The sequence below is a fragment of the Cimex lectularius genome, unplaced genomic scaffold, assembly GCF_000648675.2.
Source record: "Cimex lectularius strain Harlan isolate CLEC.00 unplaced genomic scaffold, Clec_2.1 scaffold375, whole genome shotgun sequence".
Lineage (NCBI taxonomy): Eukaryota > Metazoa > Arthropoda > Insecta > Hemiptera > Cimicidae > Cimex > Cimex lectularius.
The window spans coordinates 163,818-187,798 of record NW_019392994.1 but is presented as its reverse complement, the minus strand read 5'-3'; the positions used below and the strand labels follow the sequence as shown (position 1 = coordinate 187,798).

At 35.1% G+C, this 23,981-nt stretch overlaps 1 protein-coding gene across 4 annotated transcripts in view; it reads right to left on the bottom strand.

The window, feature by feature from the left end:
* Window positions 1–23,981, bottom strand: part of LOC106663479 — a 219,479-nt gene that overhangs the window by 42,980 nt on the left and 152,518 nt on the right. For all 4 annotated transcript variants that reach the window (XM_024229694.1, XM_024229695.1, XM_024229697.1 and 1 more), the window contains exons 9-11: window positions 21,830–22,037; window positions 12,051–12,232; window positions 7,783–7,898 (exon numbers count right to left, since the gene is read on the bottom strand). In XM_024229694.1, coding sequence (XP_024085462.1) covers window positions 7,783–7,898; window positions 12,051–12,232; window positions 21,830–22,037 — 506 coding nt within the window. The remainder of the gene's footprint in view (window positions 1–7,782; window positions 7,899–12,050; window positions 12,233–21,829; window positions 22,038–23,981) is intronic.

Genomic DNA, 23,981 nt, shown 5'->3' with positions numbered 1-23,981 from the left:
AAATGGGTACAAAAAGTCTTTATTGTTTAAAGTCTGATTATCAGTTTTATTCAAATATTACATTTTTCGTGTTACTTCAAACTTTTCACAACTTTTTCTCATTAAACAATAATACTATTCTAAAATTAATTACATAAATCAAAAGAAAATTAAACAAGTATAAGATTCATTTGTTCTTTAGTGCAAACTTAAGCAATCAAAGTACAAATTTAGTTGGAATCAAATTATCCGAGTTTTCAAACTTTTTGTCTAAAGTTTAAGTAAGATTTTTTTTACTCTGTAAGCAGTGGCATGTATGACTTTTAAAGAAAAGTTGCTTTTACTAATGAGGTTAAAACACATGTTCTTAATTTCAAAGGTAAATAGCACTAGTGAAAATTTAAATATATTGTTAAAAAATTTAATTATTCTCTCTCAAATAGTTTAAAAAGTTCATCATTAAGAAGTTGAAGCTGCTAATAGAAATTAATGACAGTAATAAATGTTAAACAAAAAAAGATTCATAGGTACAAAATTGACCATAAGAAAAAGCCAACATGACATTGTATCCTGACAGATTTAACTAATCATTTTTTGTTTTTTCTTAAAAAAAAGTGCTATAAAATATCAAAAAATTCTTTGATACAAAAGTGGTCATAAGAGAAAATAACAAGCTTCTAAAAATCAAATGTTCAAAATGCTGACTTTTTTGAAGAATACGTCTTCTAATAGACTTTACTATTCTTAAGTTTTTTCTTAAAAATAAAAAAGCAATATAATATATATAAAAAAAACTCTTCAGTAAAAACTGGAACATATGAAAGCATAACCAACTTCCAAAAATTATTTAAATTTTCAAAATATATACTTTCTTATGAATACAAGACTGTCATCGTTTCTTGAAGGATGATTTTACTTCTCTTAAACTTTTTGTTTTTTCTTAAGAAAAATTGAGGTAACCAAAAGTAAACAAAAAAGATTCTTTAGTACAAACTTGAACATAAGAAAAAATAAGCATCAAAAAATTAAATTTAGTGTTCTAATATCCACCTTCTTGAATATTACAATTTAACTCGTTTCCAGACAGATTTTACTTCACTAAAGAGTTTCTCTTTATTCAATAAGAGCACAAAATTTATGAATCTTTTTTATGACGTCGTCCTTAGTGGTGATAGGTAGGAAGTAGCTTCATTTTTAACAGTTCCCCCAATGTAGAATCCTAGCATGTTTTTTTTCTTGTGTGCCATTTTGTACAAAAAAGGTTTTATTTGATACATTGTGTTACTTTCATTCTTTGTAATAGAAAACTCAATATCTAAATGTATAACTCACTATTTTCGTGGACTGGTTGACCAATTAATACAAGACAATTAATTAAGGTTTTTAGTTGAGATGAAAAAAAGTTAATGGCACGAGAGGGATTCGAACCCACGACCTTCGGCTAGATACGCCGCTGCTCTACGAATCCGAACCGATTACACGACATTTGAAAAATGGCAAAAGGAGGTGGGGTTGAGATGGGGAGTTGATGCCCGAGTGGATCGAGGTCACGATAGCTCAGGTGGTAGAGCAGCGGCGTATCTAGCCGAAGGTCGTGGGTTCGAATCCCTCTCGTGCCATTAACTTTTTTTCATCTCAACTAAACACCTTAATTAATTGTCTTGTAAATGAATAACTTTTCCAAATGATTTGTAGCTGAAATTTTAACAATTAAACCTTAATTTTACTGGTAATAAATATCATTTGTGAAATGAAGTACATGAATTTAAAGATCAGTAGCACTGGCCACTTGCATTTGTACAGAACACAGAAAATCTTACTTAAACTCGATATACCAACTTTGGAAAATCATAAAATTTTATAATTTCTATGTAACATGAAGTTTTTTAGAGACTCGTTGCCTTGCTTTTTATAAAACATCCCCACAAACTATAAAATTTTATGTGTGAACCAGTTTTTAATGCTCTTCTTTTTGCTCTAATCAATTTACAGTTAGATTAACATTCTATGAGAAATGGTGGCTTTAAGGAAAAACGTTGTAATAACGTTTATAAAAGGTATTGGTTGGGATAAAAAAGTCAGCGTCACGAGCGGGATTCGAACCCACGACCTTTGGCTTGATACGCCGCTACTGTACCACTTGATCTATCGTGACCTCGATCCACTCGGACTTTTAATAATTCCCATCTCAACCTCACCTCTCGAATTTTCCCTCCTTGAAATAACGTTCATTCCCATTTGACAGGTAGAATAATCTCCTAAAATGTTGAGATCTATTCACGAGTTTCCCTGTATACAGAAAAGAATAAAAGTCTTTTAGATCTTTTTTAACACCCTTTCAAGACGTGAAATGAAAATTAGACCTGTTCAATTATAAATCACAATAAATGTACAAAAAGTCGTTTGTTGAAGTGAGTTAAACTTTGATGTGATGTTTATTGTCTCAGCTTCGATGATCTATAAGCGTTTAGAATAGCTGTTGTATTTTTTCTTCGATTTTATACTGTTGGTAATTCACGTTAAGTTAACGATGTCACGAAGGCTGGATAAAGTCTGACTAAGTGCTATCGGAAGATATAAACAAAGGGCTTTTTCCCATCTTCGCCAGGAGGAAAATAGGATTCTCATTTTCAACCATCCACGGAAGGGTTAATAGACGAAAAAAAGCCGGAAGATTTACTGCCCAGGGATGCTTTTTTCTAGACGTTATAACACGTCTGATAATTGAACTTTATTCACAATCAATAGACAGCTGCGATCATATAACATTTGACTGCAATATAAGTTATAAACGTCGTGCACGATAATCAATAAGTCCTTATGTCTTGATGAATCAATTAGTAAATTAATTTTGACTCATTGTGCATTTTCAGTGCAAAAAAACATTTTCGTCAAGATTTATTATAAATCCGTTATGTGATATTTGTTTATATTTTTACTAGCTTTCGTGTATACAAGCATCAGCGTAGAAGGACACGCACAAATATTCAATCGTATTTTCAAAGACTTCTATCATAAATTTTGAAAGTAAGGGCTCTAAATTGATAATGAGTCTTGAAGTAAACCCCGTCTTGTATGCATGAAAGGTGAGGGATTTATTTCTATTTCGTAACTGTATAAACCATTGGGAGAGGAAGTTAAATTTATGTACAATTGGCCAGTAGCGTCCTTCTTGATTAAGTTGCAAACTTACTTGTTCCTCCATACTTCATCTTTATTCCGATGATCAATCTGGTCGATTTTTTGACAGTTTTTGGTTCGCTATTGGCTTATTCAGGGTGCCAATGTGTATATCTTACTCGGACGCAAACTATGACCCCCATAAAAACAAAATACGTTGATATAAAAATTTATTAAGGATATGCCACTGAATTTGAGCAGAATGCCGTTCTAGCAAATGTATTTATGCGTTATACTCTTTTTTAATTGAAACACTGCAAATATAAACGTACAAATTAGCCAAAAAACTTAAAGAAAAACAATTTTATTTAACTTTTACGCATCAATCATAGGTTGGACGAAAACACAAAGTCCAATGACACTCTACCAAGCATGTAAAAGTAAACACTAATGCCAAATGATTCTAGGATTGATTCTTCTCCCTGTTTTGAACTCTACAAGTCTTGAAAAACACTTGACTTAGTTTGATTTTGAATGAAAACGTTTTGTCGGTCATTTTCTGTTGAGGAAAAATTCGAGATAATTTTTCGGATAGAAGAGGGAGGTAGTGCGAGTGAAATTGGGATCTCGTTCTACAGTATCGAGAATTTCAATTAATTAAGGTTTTTAGTTGAGATAAAAAAGTCAGTGTCACAAGCTGGATTCGAACCCACGATCTTCGGCTAGATACGCCTCTGTTCTACCACTTGAGCTATCGTGACCTCGACCCACTCGGACACTAACTTCCCATCTCAACCCCACCTTTTTGAATATTCCATCCTTTTTGCCATTTTTCAAATGTCGTGTAATCTATTTGATTCTCGGCGACAAATGAAATGGACACGGAGAGCTTTAGTGACGTATACTTCATTTTAACTCATTAAATTCACTAGTTTTCGTGGTCCGCTTGACCAATTAATATCATTCAATTAATTATGGTTTTTAGTTGAGATAAAAAGTCATGGGAAGTTATTGCCCGAGTGGATCGAAGTATAGCAGTATAGTAGTAAGGATAGCTCAAGTGGTAGAGTAGCGGCGTATCAAGCCGAAGGTCATGGGTTCGAATCCCGCTCATGACACTTTTTTATCTCAACTAAAAACCTAAATTAATTGACCGTATTTAGTATTTATTGTAATTCTATCAGCTGTCTCTTTATTTTGAATGGGCTCACAGAGAGTCTAAGGTTATAAGTAGGGCGAAGCAAGATGCCAAATTTTTCATATCTGTATTTTGTATGATTATTTGCAACGCGGGCGAATAAAGTCCAAGATTTTTGTCTTTATTGTAAAAAAATTCTAATAAAAACATAGTATTTATATTTTAAAAGTCCTAAAGCTAATAACTTAATAAACTCAACAATTATTACAGACTTATGAATGGACAAAGTGGAAAACATTTCTATATTTGTTCCAATTCAAAAGTGTAACAAAAGCGATAATAATTATAGTCTATTATAAAATCATGCACGTTATATTGCTTGTTCTAGTTTTTTTCCAAAATGAATCGTCAGGGTTTTAATGACCTCTGATGTTGCGATTCCTAGTAAAAAAAGTAAAATAAAATAAAAAGATGGGCCAGACAAGACACTCCTTATTAAGTTTTAAAATACAAAACATCTAAGGAGTTGTAGCAAAAGCAAATTTTTCAGAAACGTCACGGCTTATAGTATTAAAATAACTACTGGTTACTGACAAATAGGTGATGTCATTGCATGAAGAGGAAGCAAGATACTTTTAAATAAAATTCACTAATTTCTTGGTCCACTTGACTTAATATATTACAAGTAATTAAAGTTTTAGTTGAGATAAAAAAGTCAATGGCACGAGCGGGATTCGAACCCACGATCTTCGACTAGACACGCCGCTGCTCTACCACTTGAGCTATCGTGACCTCGATCCACTCGGACACCAACTTCTCAACCCCAGTTTTTAAATAAAAAGGGAACGATTAATTTTTTCCAGAACCATCTGTTTATTGATGGTTTCAATCTTTATTCGATTTCGTATTATAATGACTACGTCTAATAGCGTCAGATTCGTCAGTGAAACAGGGTTTTAAGCTGGGTTCGGCAATATCCTCACTATTAACACTCCTGCTTAAAGGTTTTTTTTAAACAAAGCGTACATTATGTATAGATCTAGTTTCTTTGTATTTATGTTATTTTATAACTAAATATTTTTATCTGGAGCCAAAAAATTATATTTTACTGCGTCAAAATAGCAGAATTTATGTCCAACAGACAGGCTAGTACTCGTCAAAGAAGGAAGTAAAGGGCTTCGGACGCATATTGTATAAAAAGGTTTTTTCCCATCCTATTCAACCACAAAAGGCACTTTAGCCGGAGCAGAAACGTTAAAGGAGCCTTGTATTCATATTTGAGACCGGTACGTCGATAAAGTCCTATCTTCCGGTGTACGTTGTCATATCGGGCTTAGGCGTTGAACTTTATCTCCCGCAAGTGAATGTGGCCGCCCCCGGAATCACATTTCAACCCTTATCGGACTTCGGTACTTGGTTGAAATTCGAATGGGGATCCTGGGTGGTACAAACTCTTTTTTAATTTGTTGATTTGCGACGGTATATATTATATAGTTGTAAATAGAAAATCGATACATTCTTCCGCAAAAAACAACCAATATAAAATAAAATTATGAATCAGTTTCTAATTTTTCCAACTTAAATGAAAATTCACTATTTTTCGTGTTCCGCTTGACAAATTAATACCATTCCATTATTTAAATGTGGTGATTATTAGTGACCGTTAATCGATAATTATTCAGAAATCGTGAGATGCGGTCTGGTGTGATGTAGGTTTCAGAAAAACATTTTCTTTGTCGTGCCAACGTTTCGATCTTTATTGAGATCATCTTCAGGGCTCAAAGTGTTTGTCTTCTTTGTAACTATGCCATTCTTTCGTGTCGGTTGAGAGTGCCAGCTGACTCTCAACACGACACGAAAGAATGGCACAATTAAACAGAAGACAAACACTTTGAGCCCTGAAGATGATCTCAATAAAGATCGAAACGTTGGCACGATAAAGAAAATGTTTTTCTGAAACCTACATCACACCAGACCGCATCTCACGATTTCGGAATAATTATCAATTATTTAAGGTTTGAAGTTGAGATAAAAAAGTCAGTGTCCCGAGCGGGATTCGAACCCACGACCTTCGGCTTGATACACCGCTACTCTACCAGTTGAGCTATCGTGACTTCGATCCCCTCAGGCACTAACTTCCCATCTCAACCCCACATTTTTTAATTTTCCCTCCTTTTTTCCATTTTTCAAATGTCCTATAATTTATTTGATTCCCGGCGACAAATGAAATGGCCACAGAGAGCTTTAGTGCAGTATAATTCTTTTTAATTCATTAAATTCTGTATTTTTCGTGGACCGCTTGACCAATTAATATCATTCAATTATTTAAGGTTTTACGTTGAGATAAAAATTCGTGTTCGAATCCCGCTCGTGACACTGACTTTTTTATCTCAACTTAAAATCATAAATAATTAAATTAAAATATTGTTAAAACAAACCTATATTACGTAATCGTATATGATTTTATTATTTATATTGTAGGTTCCAATGCAGAGGACGTCCCAACAATGTGTACATACATATAAAATTATAAAATAAACAGCAAAAAATTTAATTAATAATCAAAAAATACATAAATATGATTTGACATTCTTTAGCCATAATATAACTACAATAATATTTAACAACCAGGAATAAAAAAAGAAAATACATCGCCACGTGGAGAAACATCCCTTATACCATAAAAAAAGAATAACGAATGACAGAATTTTACATAAAAGTTATAAATTTGGTATAATCAAACCTGGTTTTTGCGATAACAAATCCGAATTTGCAATAATGTTTAGATTAGAGGGAGATGACCGAATGAAAGTGGGTTAAGGTTGTAAACAGTCGCCAACGGGTGACTTTATTGCTTTATTTCCAGCAGCTAGAATTTCGGCCTTAACCTTCGAATGAGCTTGCATTGTCTGCTATAGTACAAGAAGACGAGATGGGCTTGTTTGTCGACGTTAAATGGACCTTAAAACTATTTGTGAGAAACAAATGAAAACGAGGGGAAATAGCGTCCATTCGATTTTACAGCTTTGGACACTGCTAAACTACATATGTTGTAAAAATAACAACTATTAATAAAAATTCTATGTATAATTATTCCAAATAAGTAAATTAATCCCTTAAATAGTATTTGTTTAAAGAAGCGTTTATCTCACTCTTATAAAACTAGCTTTATTATAAAGCTAAAATTATTCACGTAAACTTTTGTCTACTCAAACTTTTTCACTTTTGTCTTGACCTATATGATGAAACCCTTTTGATAAAATCATAAATTTCTAATGACTGTAATTTTTTGTACGTTGAGTAATTCTCTGTACAGGAGGTATTGTCATGAAAACGTTTCATACCGTGAAGCCATTCTTTCTGAAAGTTCCATCAAGCTCCGTTCTTAAACTTAGACGGTAAAAGGGCTGTGAGATAATATTGTTAAACAGCGGCTTGAAAACCGCTATTTATGTAAAGTTGTTAAAAACGCCTGTCTTATAAGAATGGCCCAGGCTGGAGGACTAACGAAGAATAATGTTCATTCTACGTCTACTTTTACTTACTTTCATCTCCCTGCAAATCTCTCTGGCTGTGTGCCACGACACGTCTGGAAAGCTGACAAATAAGTAGCAGGAGTTGTTGTAGAGCTGCAACCTGTCGTCGCCACACTCGGGCCATGCTGAAATTTAAAAATAAAATGCTAAACACAAGACAATGAATTACCAACATATAGTAACAAAATATTCCTTGTCGATGGAAGGGTTGAAAATAACAATACTATCAACAATACGAAAATTACGGGCATGATTTCATTTTTTACCGAAGGTTTAAACTTGTTAGATGGTCAAACTAAATTAATTTTTTTCTATGTATTTCAAACTTTATTTTTTAATGTGTAGTTTTTAGTGACCGTTAATAAATGATTTTTTGGAGATAGATGCGGTCTGGTGTGACGTAGGTAACTCAACTATAGTAGTTCACAACTATTGAGTCTAAAATTTCTATCATTGTATAAATTCATTTTTTCACACCTTACATGTATTTGTATGTTAAATATGTATGTTTGTATATTGCCTGGGACCTTTCTTATTGGCCTTATGATTCAATTCGTCCGATTTCATTGTAATTTTGGTAATCTTATATTTTACAGATAAAAGCTATTAAGGCTAAGTTACTACTAGATTTATAGTCGGAGAACCTCAGATGCGGCCTGGTGTGATGTAGGTTTTAGAAAAACATTTTCTTTATCGTGCCAACGTTTCGAACTTTATTGAGATCATCTTCAGGGCTCAAAGTTTTTGTTTTCTGGCTAATTGTGTGTCGTGTTGAGAGCGCGTTTGTGCATTGTCCAACGGATATACGACATACATAATAGCGTGGGACAATACGTCTCATTTTAAATGCAATCCAACAAATTTTCTTTAAAAATATTTATATTCACCTTTTTCATTAATTCATGACTTATATATAATACAGAATAAAAGGAAACCTACAAAATTTACTTTTTGAAAACCTAAGGTAGGCTAGAAATTGTGTTTGTTCGAGTTAATATTATTCGCTTTCGTTTCACTACTGACATGTTATCAATTCATCATAACGAACGAAATATGAAAGAATTTAAACATTTTAAGATTTATAGTAGATGATGGGGTTTGGTCTGCGAGTTGGCGAACTCATGTTGAACCGGCACACGGGCACTACTGGGTCTGTCTTCACTCGCGGGTTTTTTGTTTGAGTTATTCAATTGTATTTACGCACAACGCACAAAAAGGACGAAAACTAAACATACTGGAGAACCTCGAGATATACAAACAAATAACACTTAAAGACGGAAAACTTATAAACGCAACAATCACACACCACCTTCACACCACTAAAAACACTCCAATACAAAAAACGAAAACGTTCAGAAGAACAAAACATCGCAATCAACACCAGGAAAAAACAAAAAACTGACATCGCACAAATAATAACTGACAATGAAAATAACCGCCACCAAGACCGACCAACGAGCACGGAGACCACACCCCCTAACGCAACGCCCCCAGCGACAAGCGACGGACGCAACAATATATAAACCCCACTCAGACTGAATGACAGACAGTTTTTCACTGAAGATGGCGTAATGCCGAAACGCGTTTGAATAACTCAAACAAAAAACCCGCGAGTGAAGACAGACCCAGTAGTGCCCGTGTGCCGGTTCAACATGATTTTAAGATTTATTTAAAAGTGCAAGGTTTGGAATTTGGTTTCAGTTACGTTAACATAATGTTATGTTCAGTTATGTCAACAGGAGTTTGGAATGCATGAAAAGAAAAGTGCGTACAACAAAGCCCGCCACTTTAACTGACAAAGGTTATCTACAAATTATTTACAAATCAATATGATTTTTGATTATTCGGAGATCATCTTCAGGGTTCAAAGTGTTTGTTTTCAGCGTAATTGTGCCATTCGCGTGTGTCGTGTTGAGAGTGCACTCGCATGGAAAACAAATACTTTGAGCCCTGAAGATGATCTCAATACAGGCGGATGCGTTGGCACGATAAAGAAAATGTTTTTCTAAATCTACGTCACACCAGACCGCATCTCACGATCTCTAAATAATCTTTATTTTTAAAATTTTCTATATCGATACACATACGGTCTAGCTCTCATTTCGTTCAGTTAGACTCCATCTCTATTTACTCTCTCTCTCCCTCTCTCTGACTCTCTTTCTCACCATGTTTTTCTTTATGGCATTAATATTGTACCTGGAATGGATGTTTTTCTATCTTACTTACCATTTTTTTCTCAACCTCTTAATATTTACTCCATCATGCGGGCTCCGTTTTTCACTATCTTTCTGTCTATATTGTCCTTTCTCTGTCTTATCCTTTCTCTTTCTTTTTCCATACTCTTTCTCTCGCATTCTTTCTCCCTCACCCTTTTCTTTCTTTGTCTCTCTCTCTCTTCCTTTCTATCTTCCTCTCTTTATCTGTCTCTCTCTCTCTCTCTCTCTTTCTCTCTCTCTCTTTGTATTTCCCATACTTTTTCTCTATCTTTATTTTTCTATACTCTTTCTCTCTCTAGTTTTGTCTATCATCTTCTCGCTTCTCCTTTCCTTTCTTTAACCTTACACTTTCTCTTGCTTTCTTTCGATCGCTATTGTCTCTCTCTCTCTCCCTATTCTATCTTTTCTTTTCTTTCTTTCTATTTCACATACAGGTTTTTTCTATCTTTCCCTCTCCTATGTTTCTTTTTCTATTTTCCTTATTATTTTATGTCTTGCTCTCTCCTTCTCTCACTCTCCCTCTCTTTCTTACCATGTCTTTCTTTATGGCATTAATATTGTATCTGATATGGAAGTTTTTCTATCTTTCTTTTCATTTTTTCTCTCAACGTCTTAATATTTACTCCATCATGCCGACTCCGTTTTTCTCTATCTTTCTGTCTATTTTGTCCTTTCTCTGTCTTATACTTTCTCGTTCTTTTTCCATTCTCTTTCTCTCGCATTCCTTCTTCCTTTTTCTCACTCTTTCCTCTTTTTCTCATTCTCTCTCTTTCCCTCTATCTTCCTCTCTCTATCTGTCTGTCTGTCTCTCTCTCTCTCCCTCTTTTTCTCTTTCTCTTTCCATTTCCCATACTTTTTCTCTATCTTTATTTTTTCCATACTCTTTCTCTGTCTAGTTTTGTCTATCTTCCTCTATCTTCTCCCTTCCCTTTCTTTAACCTTACACTTTCTCTTGCTTTCTTTCGATCGCTATTTTCTCTCTCTCTTTCTATCTCTCCCTCTCTCTCTCTCTCTCTCCCTCTATCTATGTTCTTCTTTCTTTCTATTCCACATACACGATTTTTCTATCTTTCCCTCTCCTATGTTTCTTTTTCTATTTTCCTTACTTATTTTATGTCTTGCTCTCTCCTTCTCTCACTCTCACTCTCCCTCTCTTTCTCACCATGTCTTTCTTTATGGCATTAATATTGTACTTGATATGGATGTTTTTCTGTCTTTCTTTTCATTTTTTCTCTCAACCTCTTAATATTTACTCCTTCTTGCCGACTCCGTTTTTCTCAGCAGTCTTTCTTGTACAATCCTATTCTTCACACTCTGCTGATTATTCCGGTCGATAAAGTCTAAATTTACTCTCTCTCTCTCTTTATCTATCTATCTATCTGTCTATTTATCTATTTGTCTGTCTATCTATTTATCTATCTATCGGTCTATTTTTCTATTTGTCTGTCTATCTATTTATCTATCTATCTGTCTATTTTTCTATTTGTCTGTCTATCTATTTATCTATCTATCTCTCAATCTTTTTTTCTCTATCTCTTTGTATCTCTTTTTCTCACTCTCTCTCTCTCTCTCTCTCTCTCTCTCTTTCCCCTTTCTTCTTTCACTCACACACGCTCTTTCTCTCTTCATGCATGTTCTACTCTGTTATAATAAACGATCAGTTTATTTACGAAAATATATTAAGCTATTAGTTAATCAAATTTCACGTCAAATCACTATGTAAATTGAAATCACCAGAAAAATACTATCAATTTCCGTTAATGGAGTTGTAAATTTTCTACAAAGAAATGGAGTAAAGTGATATCGGTAATGATATAAATATTTTCTTACGAGTTTAATTATCGAGTTAGAGTGACGATACCCTGAAAACTCGTTACCTGTCTGAAGGGTAAGTTTGACCTAACTAGTTAGAAAGAACACCGAAGTTCAACGGGTCAATCCAATTCTCCTGGAATGAACTATTTTTTCAGGTCAACCATGTTTCCGGGGTCGTGCTTATTTTTACGGAATTCTATATCTTGATGTGTTATCACTTCGGGCTTTTTTCCTTGAGATGCTTACTTTGTTCTATTGATATGCGAGCTTTGAATCCGCCGAAGTTGTGCGAATAATCACTTAAGAATTTTATGGTCATGCTGGGCCCAGGCAGCACCTGGCGAAGCAACTTCAACTTATTTGACCAATCGCCGCAAAGCCTCGTCGACGAATTTCCACTCTGCACTTCCACGTAATCGTAGCTGCAGCTGAAACAAATGAAAATATCTTCTTTAAAAAAATGTTTTTAAATTTTTTTCCTTAAAGGGGTATTGAATGTCGTGGGTTTGAGTCCTATTCGTTTTTTTCTTTTCCATTTTTCATCTAAACCTTCAATGCAAAAAAAAATTAATATATACTACAAATTTATAGTTTAATTAAGATGCACGAAATAGTGGTTTTATAAAGACTTTTTTAAATATTAAATTAGCGTATTAGTTTAAAATACTGAAACTTTTATTTTCGTATTTTTTCTTGGATTCATAAATCTAACTAAGTTCCCTGTCGATCCATTCCATAGTGCCTGAATTGGAAAAAAGCAAGGGTAAGACAACATTCGATAAATAAGACAAAAAGAAGAAAGACATTTTTACAGAAGGTGTTTATTTTGTTTTACTTTAAGTCAGTTCTTCTTTCCTTTCTGTATAATATATACAGCAAAGTTTCCAGTTTATTTAGCTGTTTCTTATTAAATGTACCCCCATTAATAATATAGTGCATAAATAATTATTCTCTCCTCTATCTTCTTCTTGCTGCCCTCCATTTTTTTGCGTTCTGTGTTCTTCCTTTCATTTTTTCTCCCCTCATATTTTCGGGTATTTCTTTTTATATGTATACACTATATCTCTTTAATTATGATTGTATTTTTTACTACTGTTCATTAGTATGCGCAACAACACCCTTTCATGGATATGTTGTTCGCTCGTTGCTGTTTGAACCAATTGAAATGTACGGTGTCAAAATCGTTGTTTCAGAAGCCCGTATATTTTTTAAATTTAGGGCACTTATTAAATTGTTTGATTATTGTCTTTCGCTTTCATCATTCTTGATTTTAAATTCACTAGTTTCGTGGTCCGCTTGATCAATTAGTATCTTTCAATTAATTAAGGTTTTTCGTTGAGATAAAAAAGTCAGTGTCACGAGCCGGATTCGAACTCACGATCTTCGGCTAGATACGCCGCTGCTCCACCACTTGAGTCATCGTGACTTCGATCCCAATTCCATATCTCAACTAAAAACCTTAATTAATCGAAAGATATTAATTGCACAAGCGGACCACGAAACTAGTGAATTTAACAAGTTTAAATGAAGTATACCTTCACTAAAGCTCTCCGTGGCCATTTCATTTGTCGCCGAGAATCAAATAGATTACACGACATTTGAAAAATGGCAGAAAAGAGGGAAAATTCGAGAGGTGGGGTTGAGATGGGAGGTTAGTGTCCGAGCGGATCGAAGTCAAGATGGCTGAAGTGGTGGTGCAGCGGCGTATCAAGCCAAAGAACGTGGGTTCGAATCCTGCTCGTGACACTGACTTTTTTATCCTAAAAACGTTAATTAATTGAATGATATTAATTGGTCAAGCGGACCATTAAAACTAGTAAATTTAATAATTAAAAATGAAGTATACCTTCTCTAAAGCTCTCCGTGGCCATTTCATTTGTCGCCGAGAATCAAATAGATTACACGACATTCGAAAAATGGCAGAAAAGAGGGAAAATTCGAGAGGTGAGGTTGAGATGGGAAGTTAGATTAGCCTGGAATTAGCCGAAGATTGTGGGTTCGAATCCCGCTCGTGACACTGACTTTTTTAAATCAACTAAAAACCCTAATTAATTGAAATTCTCGATATTGTAGAAGGAGACGTCCCCATTTCACTCGCACTATCGACCTCTTCGATCCGAAAAATTATCTCCAATTTTTCCTCAACAGAAAATGACCGACAAGGCGTTGTGATTCGTAAACAAAATCAAACTGAGTAAGTCAATTTTTTTTTCAAGACATGTAGAGTGTAACATGTTATTTAAAGGGAAAGTTTCCCTTCTTTAAGAAATCTGTAGATCAAGTCGAAAATTTTAATGTTGTTACTGGCAAGGAACGTCTCTAGATTGATAGGCCAGGAAACACTTGGGATGGAACGCAAATCATTAAAAAGTATATCTCTTTCTCGTTCAAATTCCGGGCACTCTAGTATGTGACCAGGGTTTGATGGGCAGTCACAAGTTGGGCAGTTGGGAGATGTCTGTAACCCGATCCTATACAAATAACATCCCCAAAGGCCATGATTCGTCTATAACCTAAAAACTGATGATAATCCTTGGGCCTAATAAATTCTGAAAACCACGGTTTCGACTTAAGAGTAGGGTAGAATGACCAGTAATAGCTTCCGGTATGGACTGAATTGTATTCTTTCTTCCGAAGTTCTAAACATAATTTATGCACATAACTTTTTGCGCCAGATTATGGAATTTTTATGTCGTAACGTATGCCAGATGTTGTGGCCTCTTTAGCCAAAGCATCTACAAACTCGTTCTCTTTGATCCCTGCATGACCCTTAATCCATCTTAATTTCACAATTTTCCCTGCGACTTTAAGGTCAAAAAGTTTTTTCTCACTTCTGTAAAAATGTAATTACTGCCTATATAGTTTGGGGATAAGTTGTTAATACCATCTAAGGCGCTTCTGCAATCTGAAAGTATGCAAAATTTAGTTTCATTCTGCTTTTTGATATAATCCAAAGCTCTGTCTATTGCGGTAAGTTCAGCTGAGAACACGGTGATTTGATTGGGAAGGACGTATTGTTCCTTGTATTCTTTATTGAAAACATAAAAAGCACATCCCAAATTTCCATCCAACAGAGACCCATCTGTAAAGATAAGTTGATAATCTGGATATAATTCTATCATATCTGCCACAAATTCTTTTTGAGCAAAATTGGGAGAGGCTTGAGAATAGTCTTTTAAATAATCAATATCTGCTGCAGTAATCAATAAACTGTATTCTAACTTGTATACAGAGTCTATGGAATTTTGCTGCAGCGAGTATATGAAGGGTAAGATATGAGTGAAAGCAGACTAATGATGAAGGGTTCTTTTTTCCCCAGTACGCCTCAATATTTACTTTTTCAGTGAGAGTGATAATCTTTTTAAAATTTTGGCTGTCCTGACTATAGAGTGTGATAAGAAAATTTAAACCCAACTTTAGCCGTCTTATTTCCAAAAAAGTTTCACGTGTCTCAGCCGCTAATGATATAATTGGAGTACTAGGTAGACAGCCCAGAATTCGTCTTAGGCAAGCGTTACGAAACGTATCAATTTTTTAAAGGAAAGATCGAGAGGCGTGTCCATAAAAAACAGAACCAAAATCAAGACCGGTCTAATGGATGACGTATAGAACAGCAATCCCACTGACGGATCAGCTCCCCATTTTGTTCCACAAAAACTTTTAAAAATGTTATATAGTTTTTCGCACTTTAACAACAGATTTTTAATATGCAAGTTCCATGAAAGTTTCTTATTTATAAATAAACCCAAAAATTTTACATTGTGCTTTACTGGAAATTGATAGACATTTAGAGTTTCGAAATCAGCCAAAGGAATTGAGCGTTTGTTGGTGAAGGGACATAGCACAGATTTCTGTTGTGAAATTTCTAACCCGTTTCTTTCCAACCACTTAGATAAAATTTCGGTGATCTCCCTGATAGCCTGTTTGCATGCATCAATTGATTTTCCGATCGCATATAAGCATATGTCGTCTGCCTATTGTGCTAACTTGAGAGAGACTTGTAGAGTTCAAGGAAGGGAGAAGAATCAATCCTAGAATCATTAGGCATCTGTGTTTACTTTTACATGATGTCCGCTATAACCGATATACGACTCCAAGGATCCCAAAATATGTTCGTGATAACGGATTTAACGGTTTTCTATGTTTTCGAGATTTTGTACGTTATGACAGGTCGTTCCTTATAATCAGTATTGTTATAAATAATTTGTACTGTGCTTACTTTTCGTTGACATCTCGGACAATTATTAATCTTCCGACTCACAGGAATAAGACCTTTTGTTTTTCAGATTGCCCATTTCTTTTCCAAGGATCCGATACTTTAGTTTATTTATCAGCGGCGACGCTGATGCCAAAGGGCTGTAGGAAATTTAAAGTTAAGTATTTATGCTGGCAGTTACACTTGGTTTTTGGGACTTTATTCAACAATGGCGTGAACAAAACGCATCCGTAATTTAAGGAAAGGATTACCACGATAAATAGGTAAAGAGTTGGGCAGTGTTTTTAAATAAACCAGAACTGCTGGCCGTATTAACCGCCGGCCGGGAAAAAGGTTCCCCTTTTCCCATTCATTATTGAATGGCGGAATGATCTCCAGAAAAACAGCGTTTCGGGTCTGACATTGCGACCCTTTTTATAATTCAAATATCTCTGTGTATAAAGGGGCAGGAGGCGCAAAAGCGTAAAAGCCGTTCGTATCCTTTCGGCTCCATCGCGTCGACCTTTTGGCGGCCTAATCGCACCTTTTTCGATTAAATGGAGTGGGCAAATATTTTTTTTTTAAACTTTTTATTTGTTTTTTACAACTGCATTCTTCGACGCAACAAGTAAAGCAGATAGTATTTACATATAAAATTATTAACGGTAGCGTGAAATCTTGAACAATTACCATCCAGTGATGGTAGCCGTTAGTTAATCAATACGATGAGCGAGATGTACTTCGTAGGAGACCGATGTCAATTGTTAAGGTTGTCGCGGGGCCACCGACGCTTCAGTCTTCTGTTGGGATTATTAGGTAATGTGGTGGATGACAGGTTTTGGACGAAAGGGTTCGGATGATGGAGTAGTTTGGAATGGAACGTTTTGTAGCGGGAATGGGCTAGCTCGGTAAAAAAAGGGACATTTTGGTCGGTATGGATGGTGTGATTGGATACATAGAAAGGGGCTTGTACTATTGTTCAGAGGATTTTAGATTGAAGGGATTGGATTCGATTGAGGTTGGAACGCTTAGCAGTACCGTAAAGTTCAAGACCGTATGTCCAAATGGGGGCCAGGAGGGCAACGTAAAGTTTTCTTTTGTTTATTAGTGAGAGTTTTGATCGTCTGTCGAGTAGTCGTTTAAGCATGAAAAATCGTATATTACAGTCTGTGCGTTTAAGTCGTGTATGGAGGTTCCACGTCAGTCGTTTGTCCAGGAAGAGTCCGAGGTATCGTACATGGTTCGCAATTGGGATGGGGACGTTGAGGTATACTGGTGGGAGTGTTGTCTTGTTTAGAGTAAATATTATGTTCGTTGATTTGGTTTCGTTGATCTTGATTCTCCACCGACGGAGCCAGCATTCTAGGGTGTTTAGGTGATTTTGAAGATTACGGGAAGCAGTGACAGGATCTTTATCAGGAGAAAGGATTGCGGTATCATCGGCAAAGGTGAAGGTGATAGTGTTAGGTTGCGTAGGTAGGTCGGAGGTATAAATTGAATAAAGTAAAGGAGCGAGCACGCTACCCTGTGGGACACCTGCAAGAAAAGGATGGATAGGAGACAGTGAATTTTTGTGGGATACTTGGAAGAAACGATCGTTAAGATAGGATTTTAGGTTAAGGTAATAGGTTGCTGGGAGGATGTTCTTGAGCTTCCACAGCAGCCCAGAATGCCTTACTCGGTCAAAGGCTTGGTGTATATCCAAGAACACACCCGGACAATACTGTTTTAGCTCAAGGGATGTGGAAATAACGTCGATTATGCGATTTGCTTGTTGTACAGTTGAGTGGCAACTCCGAAAGCCGAATTGGTGATGGGGAATTGTGTTTGTAGGAATTTCCTTGGTCAAGCGGTTCAATAGGAGCTTTTCCAGTATTTCCAATAATGGGCAAAAGACTGATGGGTCGGTAGGAGCTAGGAAGGTGATTTGGTTTCTTAGGTTTTGGGAGCATCCTGATGGAAGAAATTTTCCAACAGGTGGGGAAATGGTTTGTACGTAGGACAGCGATGAATAGGTAGGTTGTAAAGATAATGGCTTTTTTAGGTAGTTGGGATAGGATGATGGGAGTGATTATGTCGTAACCTGGACATTTCTTTTTGGAAAGGTTTAGGATGGCCTGCTTGACTTCTTTAGGGGAGAAAGGTTTTGGAGGGAGGGAGAGAGGTAGTGGTTCGTCAAGTTCGTTAAGCATTTTTTCAGAATGGTGGAGGTCTTGGATGTCTGGGTTGGATTGAATACTGCAGAGAGGTGTTGGGCTAGGAGTTGGGCTTTGTCCTCTTCGGATTTAGCCCAAGTTCCATCTGACCGTTGTAGAGGAAGAGATGTGGTTTTATATTTGAGGATTTTTCTTGTAGCAGTCCATAATGAATTGTCGTCAGTAGTTAGTGATTGTGTATAAGTCGAATATTGGTTGTTTAGGTAATAATGGAGTGGGCAAATATAAAAATGCAATATTGTGTTGTTGAGACGACCAGACTGATCTACAGCAAATTGTCCCCGTTTAAATTACGCCAATAATAGCTGGTCTTTGATATGAAGGTTAAATTCTACAAGAGTTTTTTTTTTTTTTTAAATATAAAAATTATATATAATATAAGTTATCCATAATTAATTGTGATAATAACTTCTTAACACGTTCAGATTTTTAGTTAACATTTTACGGGGCAAAGTGTATACAGTTTGTCATAACTGGCATGTATAAAGTAATCTAATTTTCAATTGAGCAACTATTTTAAAAATCCATTGTTCCACTGCATTGTATAGTGGTATATTGTGGAACATCTAAAGTCAATCCTAGAGTTAGTCAGGTTCAAAATATTAAAATGTCTGTTCCGAGTCTGAAAGACTTAAATATGTACCATAATGACTATTTTGTATAATAAACTGTTACAAAACATTAATGATTGACGACCACTGTCTTAACCACTGCGTTAACTCACCTGAGGAAGGATTAAAATAAATCCGAAACGACATGGATCGAAAGAAAAACCGGTTGTTGTTTTTTTAGATGACCTATTATCCCATCTTCGAGAAGGAAAAAACATAAGTTATAGTCAATCCGGGTGAATTTTTCCTATAAAACTAAGCACTTTTTTCGGTGCCTCTTGATTCGCCTTTTTGGTGTGAGAATTGCCTTACCGAAATGACTGTACTGTAACCGGGCTAATATTTGACATTCCCAAAGACATGTGTCGACGTCTCTGCTTTGCATCGGCATTTGTGCTTTGCCCGTCTTCTTTAGGTGGTGAGAGCAATGGTATATGTATAGGCTTATTAATTTCTTCTAATCCTGCCTGTAGAGAGAGAAAACAGTTTCTTCGTCTTTTTTTTCTTCAGAGAATTACACATCTCTTAGCTTGCCTCATACCTTGTATATTTAACTATTTGTAATGGTACATTTTTTGAATACTAAATTTTATCAGCTTCTATTAAATATATAAATACTCAATTAATTGTACACAATTTTTTTCGAAATGAAAAATTTGTGTCACAGGCGGGATTCGAACCCACGACTTTCGGCTCAATACGCCGCTGCTCTACCACTTGAGCTACCGTGACTTTGATCGCCCATGCCACAAACTTCTCATTTCGACTAACCGATTTTATTCTAATTATAAGCAAATCGCGGCTTCATGATTTCTAGTGTTTCTATATGGGCAATCAAAGTAACCGTAGCTCAAGTGGTAGAGCAGCGGCGTATTGAGCCGAAAGTCGTGGGTTCGAATCCCGCCTGACACAAATTTTTCATTTCGAAAAAAATTGTGTACAGTTAATTGAGTTTTTATATATTTAATACAAGCTGATAAAATTTAGTATTAATCTAGAATCACACTTGTGAATCGTACACAGTCCCGCTAATCTAGAATAATCGTTAATAAAAAGTGTTTCTATATGAAGCCGCGATTTGCTGATAATTAGAATAAAATCGGGTAGTCGAAATGAGAAGTTTGTGGCATGGGCGATCGAAGTAACGGTAGCTCAAGTGCTAGAGCAGCGGCGTATTGAGCCGAAAGTCGTGGGTTCGAATCCCGTCTGTGACATAAATTTTTCATTTCGAAAAAATTTGTGTACACTTAATTGGGCATTTTTTGAATATTAATTAATATGCACCAAAATTCAAAATTAGAAAGATACAAAAGGATATCTATTAAAATTTACTGTCTGTACTCTTTTTAATTTTATTCGATAGGATATCGTTAAATTTAGATGGTAGCTGTATAATTTGTGTTATTTTTAAACGAGGAAACCATTGTTCCCATGCGTTTTTCTAAAATAAAAAATTATTTTTATGGATAATTTTTCGATTTTATTATTGAACATGTTTACAGGAAGTACCGTTAAGATATATTTTATTCAACATTACTCATTTATTTGTCTATATGTATGTGAAAATGATGTGTTTTTTTATGTTTGTTGTTTAATCAATCTTTTATAAATGTCGACAATATTTTTACCCGATCCTCAAAGGCGAGGAACTTAATCAATAATACAATCTAAATTTTTAATAAAGCTAATTGGTAATATTTTTCTAATAAGGTTAATGTATAATAAAAGTAAACATACGTTTATAAAATACCAATTTTATTTAGTTCTTAATAACTAATAACTTATAGGAATAATTTATTTAGTACTTAACCTTATTTAGTTCTTAACCACAACTTCAGCGTGTTTTTTTTTAAGAGGGTTCGCAACCGCAGAGGTCATATAAACCCTCAGGGTGCCGGTGTTTTTGAAAAAAAGGCCATTTGTAAGTATGTCGGGTGCGAATGCAGGACTGCTGGGTTCGAACCCGGGATCTTCACCTTACAGTGATGAGCGCCGTGTCAACGCTTAAACCGTTGCGGCCACAGACCCCCCCTCCTATATGTTGTTAAAAATCGAATAAATATTGGTGTTTGGATAGTGGCTTTTTGTCTATGGTAAGCCATCTTGATATATAGAAACGTAAAATTTAAACAAAAAATGTAATCCAGTAAATACGAATATGAGAAAAAAATAATTATTCAGAAATCGTGAGATGCGATCTGGTGTGATGTAGTTTTCAGAAACGTGTTTGTCTTCTGTGTAATTGTGCCATTCTTTCGTGTCGTGTTGGCGTCAGCTGGCACTCTCAACACGACACGAAAGAATGGCACAATTACACAGAAGAGAAACACTTTGAGCCCTGAAGATGATCTCAATAAAGATCGAAACGTTGGCCCGATAAAGAAAAGGTTTTTCTGAAACCTACATCTCACCAGACCGCATCTCACGATTTCTGAATAATTATCGCTTAACGGTCACTAATCACCACACATTAGGAAAAAAACGGAAAAACGGTCATATAAATTCGAGGGAATCTGTCAATTTGTATTGCCTTCGAATATCAATCGATGTTCCAACTAGAATTAGTGCCAACTCTTATCACACGCCGATAAATCACGTAATGGTGGATTACAATGATTAAATATTCAAAGGCTGTCAACCTCACAAAATATAGTAACCAAATGCCAGTGTAACGAGGATATTTGTAGAATTAAAAAGAAAACTGTGGAGTTGTCGTGGTCCGCTAGACAAATTAATAACTTTCAATTAATTAAGTTAAAAATGACAAAAAGGATGGAAAATTCAAATGGTGGGGTTGAGATAGGAAGTTAATGTCCAAGTGGATCGAAGTCACCATAGCTCAAGTCGTAGAGTAGCGGCGTATCTAGCCGAAGGTCGTGGGTTCGAATCCCGCTCGTGACATTGACTTTTTTATCTCAACTAAAAACTTTAATTAATTGAAAATTATAACAAATATTAACCTTTTCCGCGCTATTTGAAGACAATTGTGTTGAAAATACTCACGTTGGTTCGTGCTCCAGTACAAGTTCTTCGAATTCAAGAAGGATGGTGAAAAAGAGGGGTGTTTCAATTTTCACCAGGCACACCGTTTCGTCTGGGTAGGGCCGAGGGAATTCCGGCGACGTGACGGTCGTCCTAGGATCTTCCGATGTAAGAATAATCGTCCGGTTGCATTCCGCTCCTTTTAACTCTTCCTTGGTTAGCATTCGTTCTGTAAATAATAACTCAATCATGAACAAAGAATTCAACAGATTTTTGATGCAATGCAATAGGACTGGAATATTTCTAGGGGTATTAGAAACAGTTTATCATCCAAATGTTGACATTTGGGCTTTCTCAGTTTCAGTATTTATTAGTACATTTTTCCATTTTTGAATTACTTTATTTGGTAGTTGCAGTCACAAGCTCACTCTTTTCTCACCTATTTTTTTTTAAATTCATTTGCTGTATGTTTTTTAAATTTTTCTTAATCTTTCCTTCCGCATTTTTTCTCTTTCACTTGCTTACATTTTTACTTCCTACGTTTCATAAGTACACACTTACTTTATTTTATAATCCCTGTTACAATTACAACTCATTTTATTTCTTCTTAAATTTTCTTTTACCTTTTTCATTCTTTTTACATCTTTTATGTGTATTTTTGCCATTACCCACTTTCATTTTTATTTTTTCTTCGCTCTATATCTATTCATTCGACTTTCCATTTTTTTTCGTTTTTCGTTCTCACTTTCTATCGTCTGTCTTTCTGTTTCTCTCTCTTACTAACTCTTTCTCTCTCTTCCTCATTCTCTATTTACTGTTCTATTTTCTTAAAATCATTTGTACCCTTTTATTTCTGCATGTTTTTGAATTCCTCTTAATTTACCATCTGCAGATTTGTTTTTTTTACTTATTTTATTTATATCTTCTTCGTTTCATAGGGACACACTTATTCTATTTATAACAACCTTTCTTTCTCTCTAGCTCTCTATCTATCTTTATATTTTCCCTCAAATCACTGTTTCTTTCATTCTGTCTTGCTCCCTGTCCCAACCTCTCAACATCTCTCACTCATTGTTTGTCTATATCTGTCTCTTTCTCTCCCTTCCTCTTTCGCACCTCTCTCTCAATCTCTCCCTCTCTCTCCATCTCTCTCTCTCTCTCTCTCTCTCTCTATCTATCTATCTATCTATCTATCTATCTATCTATCTATCTATCTATCTATCTATCTATCTATCTATCTATCTATCTATCTATCTATCTATCCATCTATCTATCCATTTATCTGACAATGACCAAATTTCTGCGACTATAAAAAAATAAATAAATAAAATAAACAAATAAAATAAAATAAAATAAAATAAATCGTTCTCCCACACTTCCTATTCGTTTTCTCATTTTGATTTTTTCTACCTTTTCGCATCTCTATATTTTTCTAACACTCTTACTCACTTTCTACCTCTCCAACTGTTTATCTCTGACTATAATCTTTTTTTATTTACTTTTTGTATAAGTAATTGATGAGTAAACCAGTTTTATAAACAAATCTGTAATGTGGTTCTATTTTAGACAGTTTTTCCAACTCTAGATTGAATTATCAGGCACATATTTAAATCGCTTACAATGTATAGAAACTATTTTTTTTAAACCACAAATCTGGTGTTTTAAAAAAAAAATTTCTTCGATTTTTTTAAATGTAATATTCCCGATACAGGCTTGTCTTACGTATTATTAAAAACAATTAAATTCACTAGTATCGTGGTCCGGTTGATCAATTAATATTGTTTCAATTGATTAAGGTTTTTAGATGAGATAAAAAAGTCAGTGTCCCGAGCGGGATTCGAACCCACGACCTTCGGCTATATACGCCTCTGCTCTACCACTTGAGCTATCGTGAACTCGATCCACTCGGACACTAACTTCCCATCTCAACCCCACCTTTTGAATTTTCCCTCCTTTTTGCCTTTTTTTCGAACACCGCTCGTGACACTGACTTTTTTATCTCAACTAAAAACCTTAATTAATTGAAAGATATTAATTGGCCAAGCGGACCGCGAAAATAGTGTATTTAATAAATTTAAATGAAGTATACCTTCACTAAAGCTCTCCGTGGCCAATTCATTTGTCTCCGAGAATCAAATAGATTACACGACATTTGAAAAAAAAAATGGCAAAA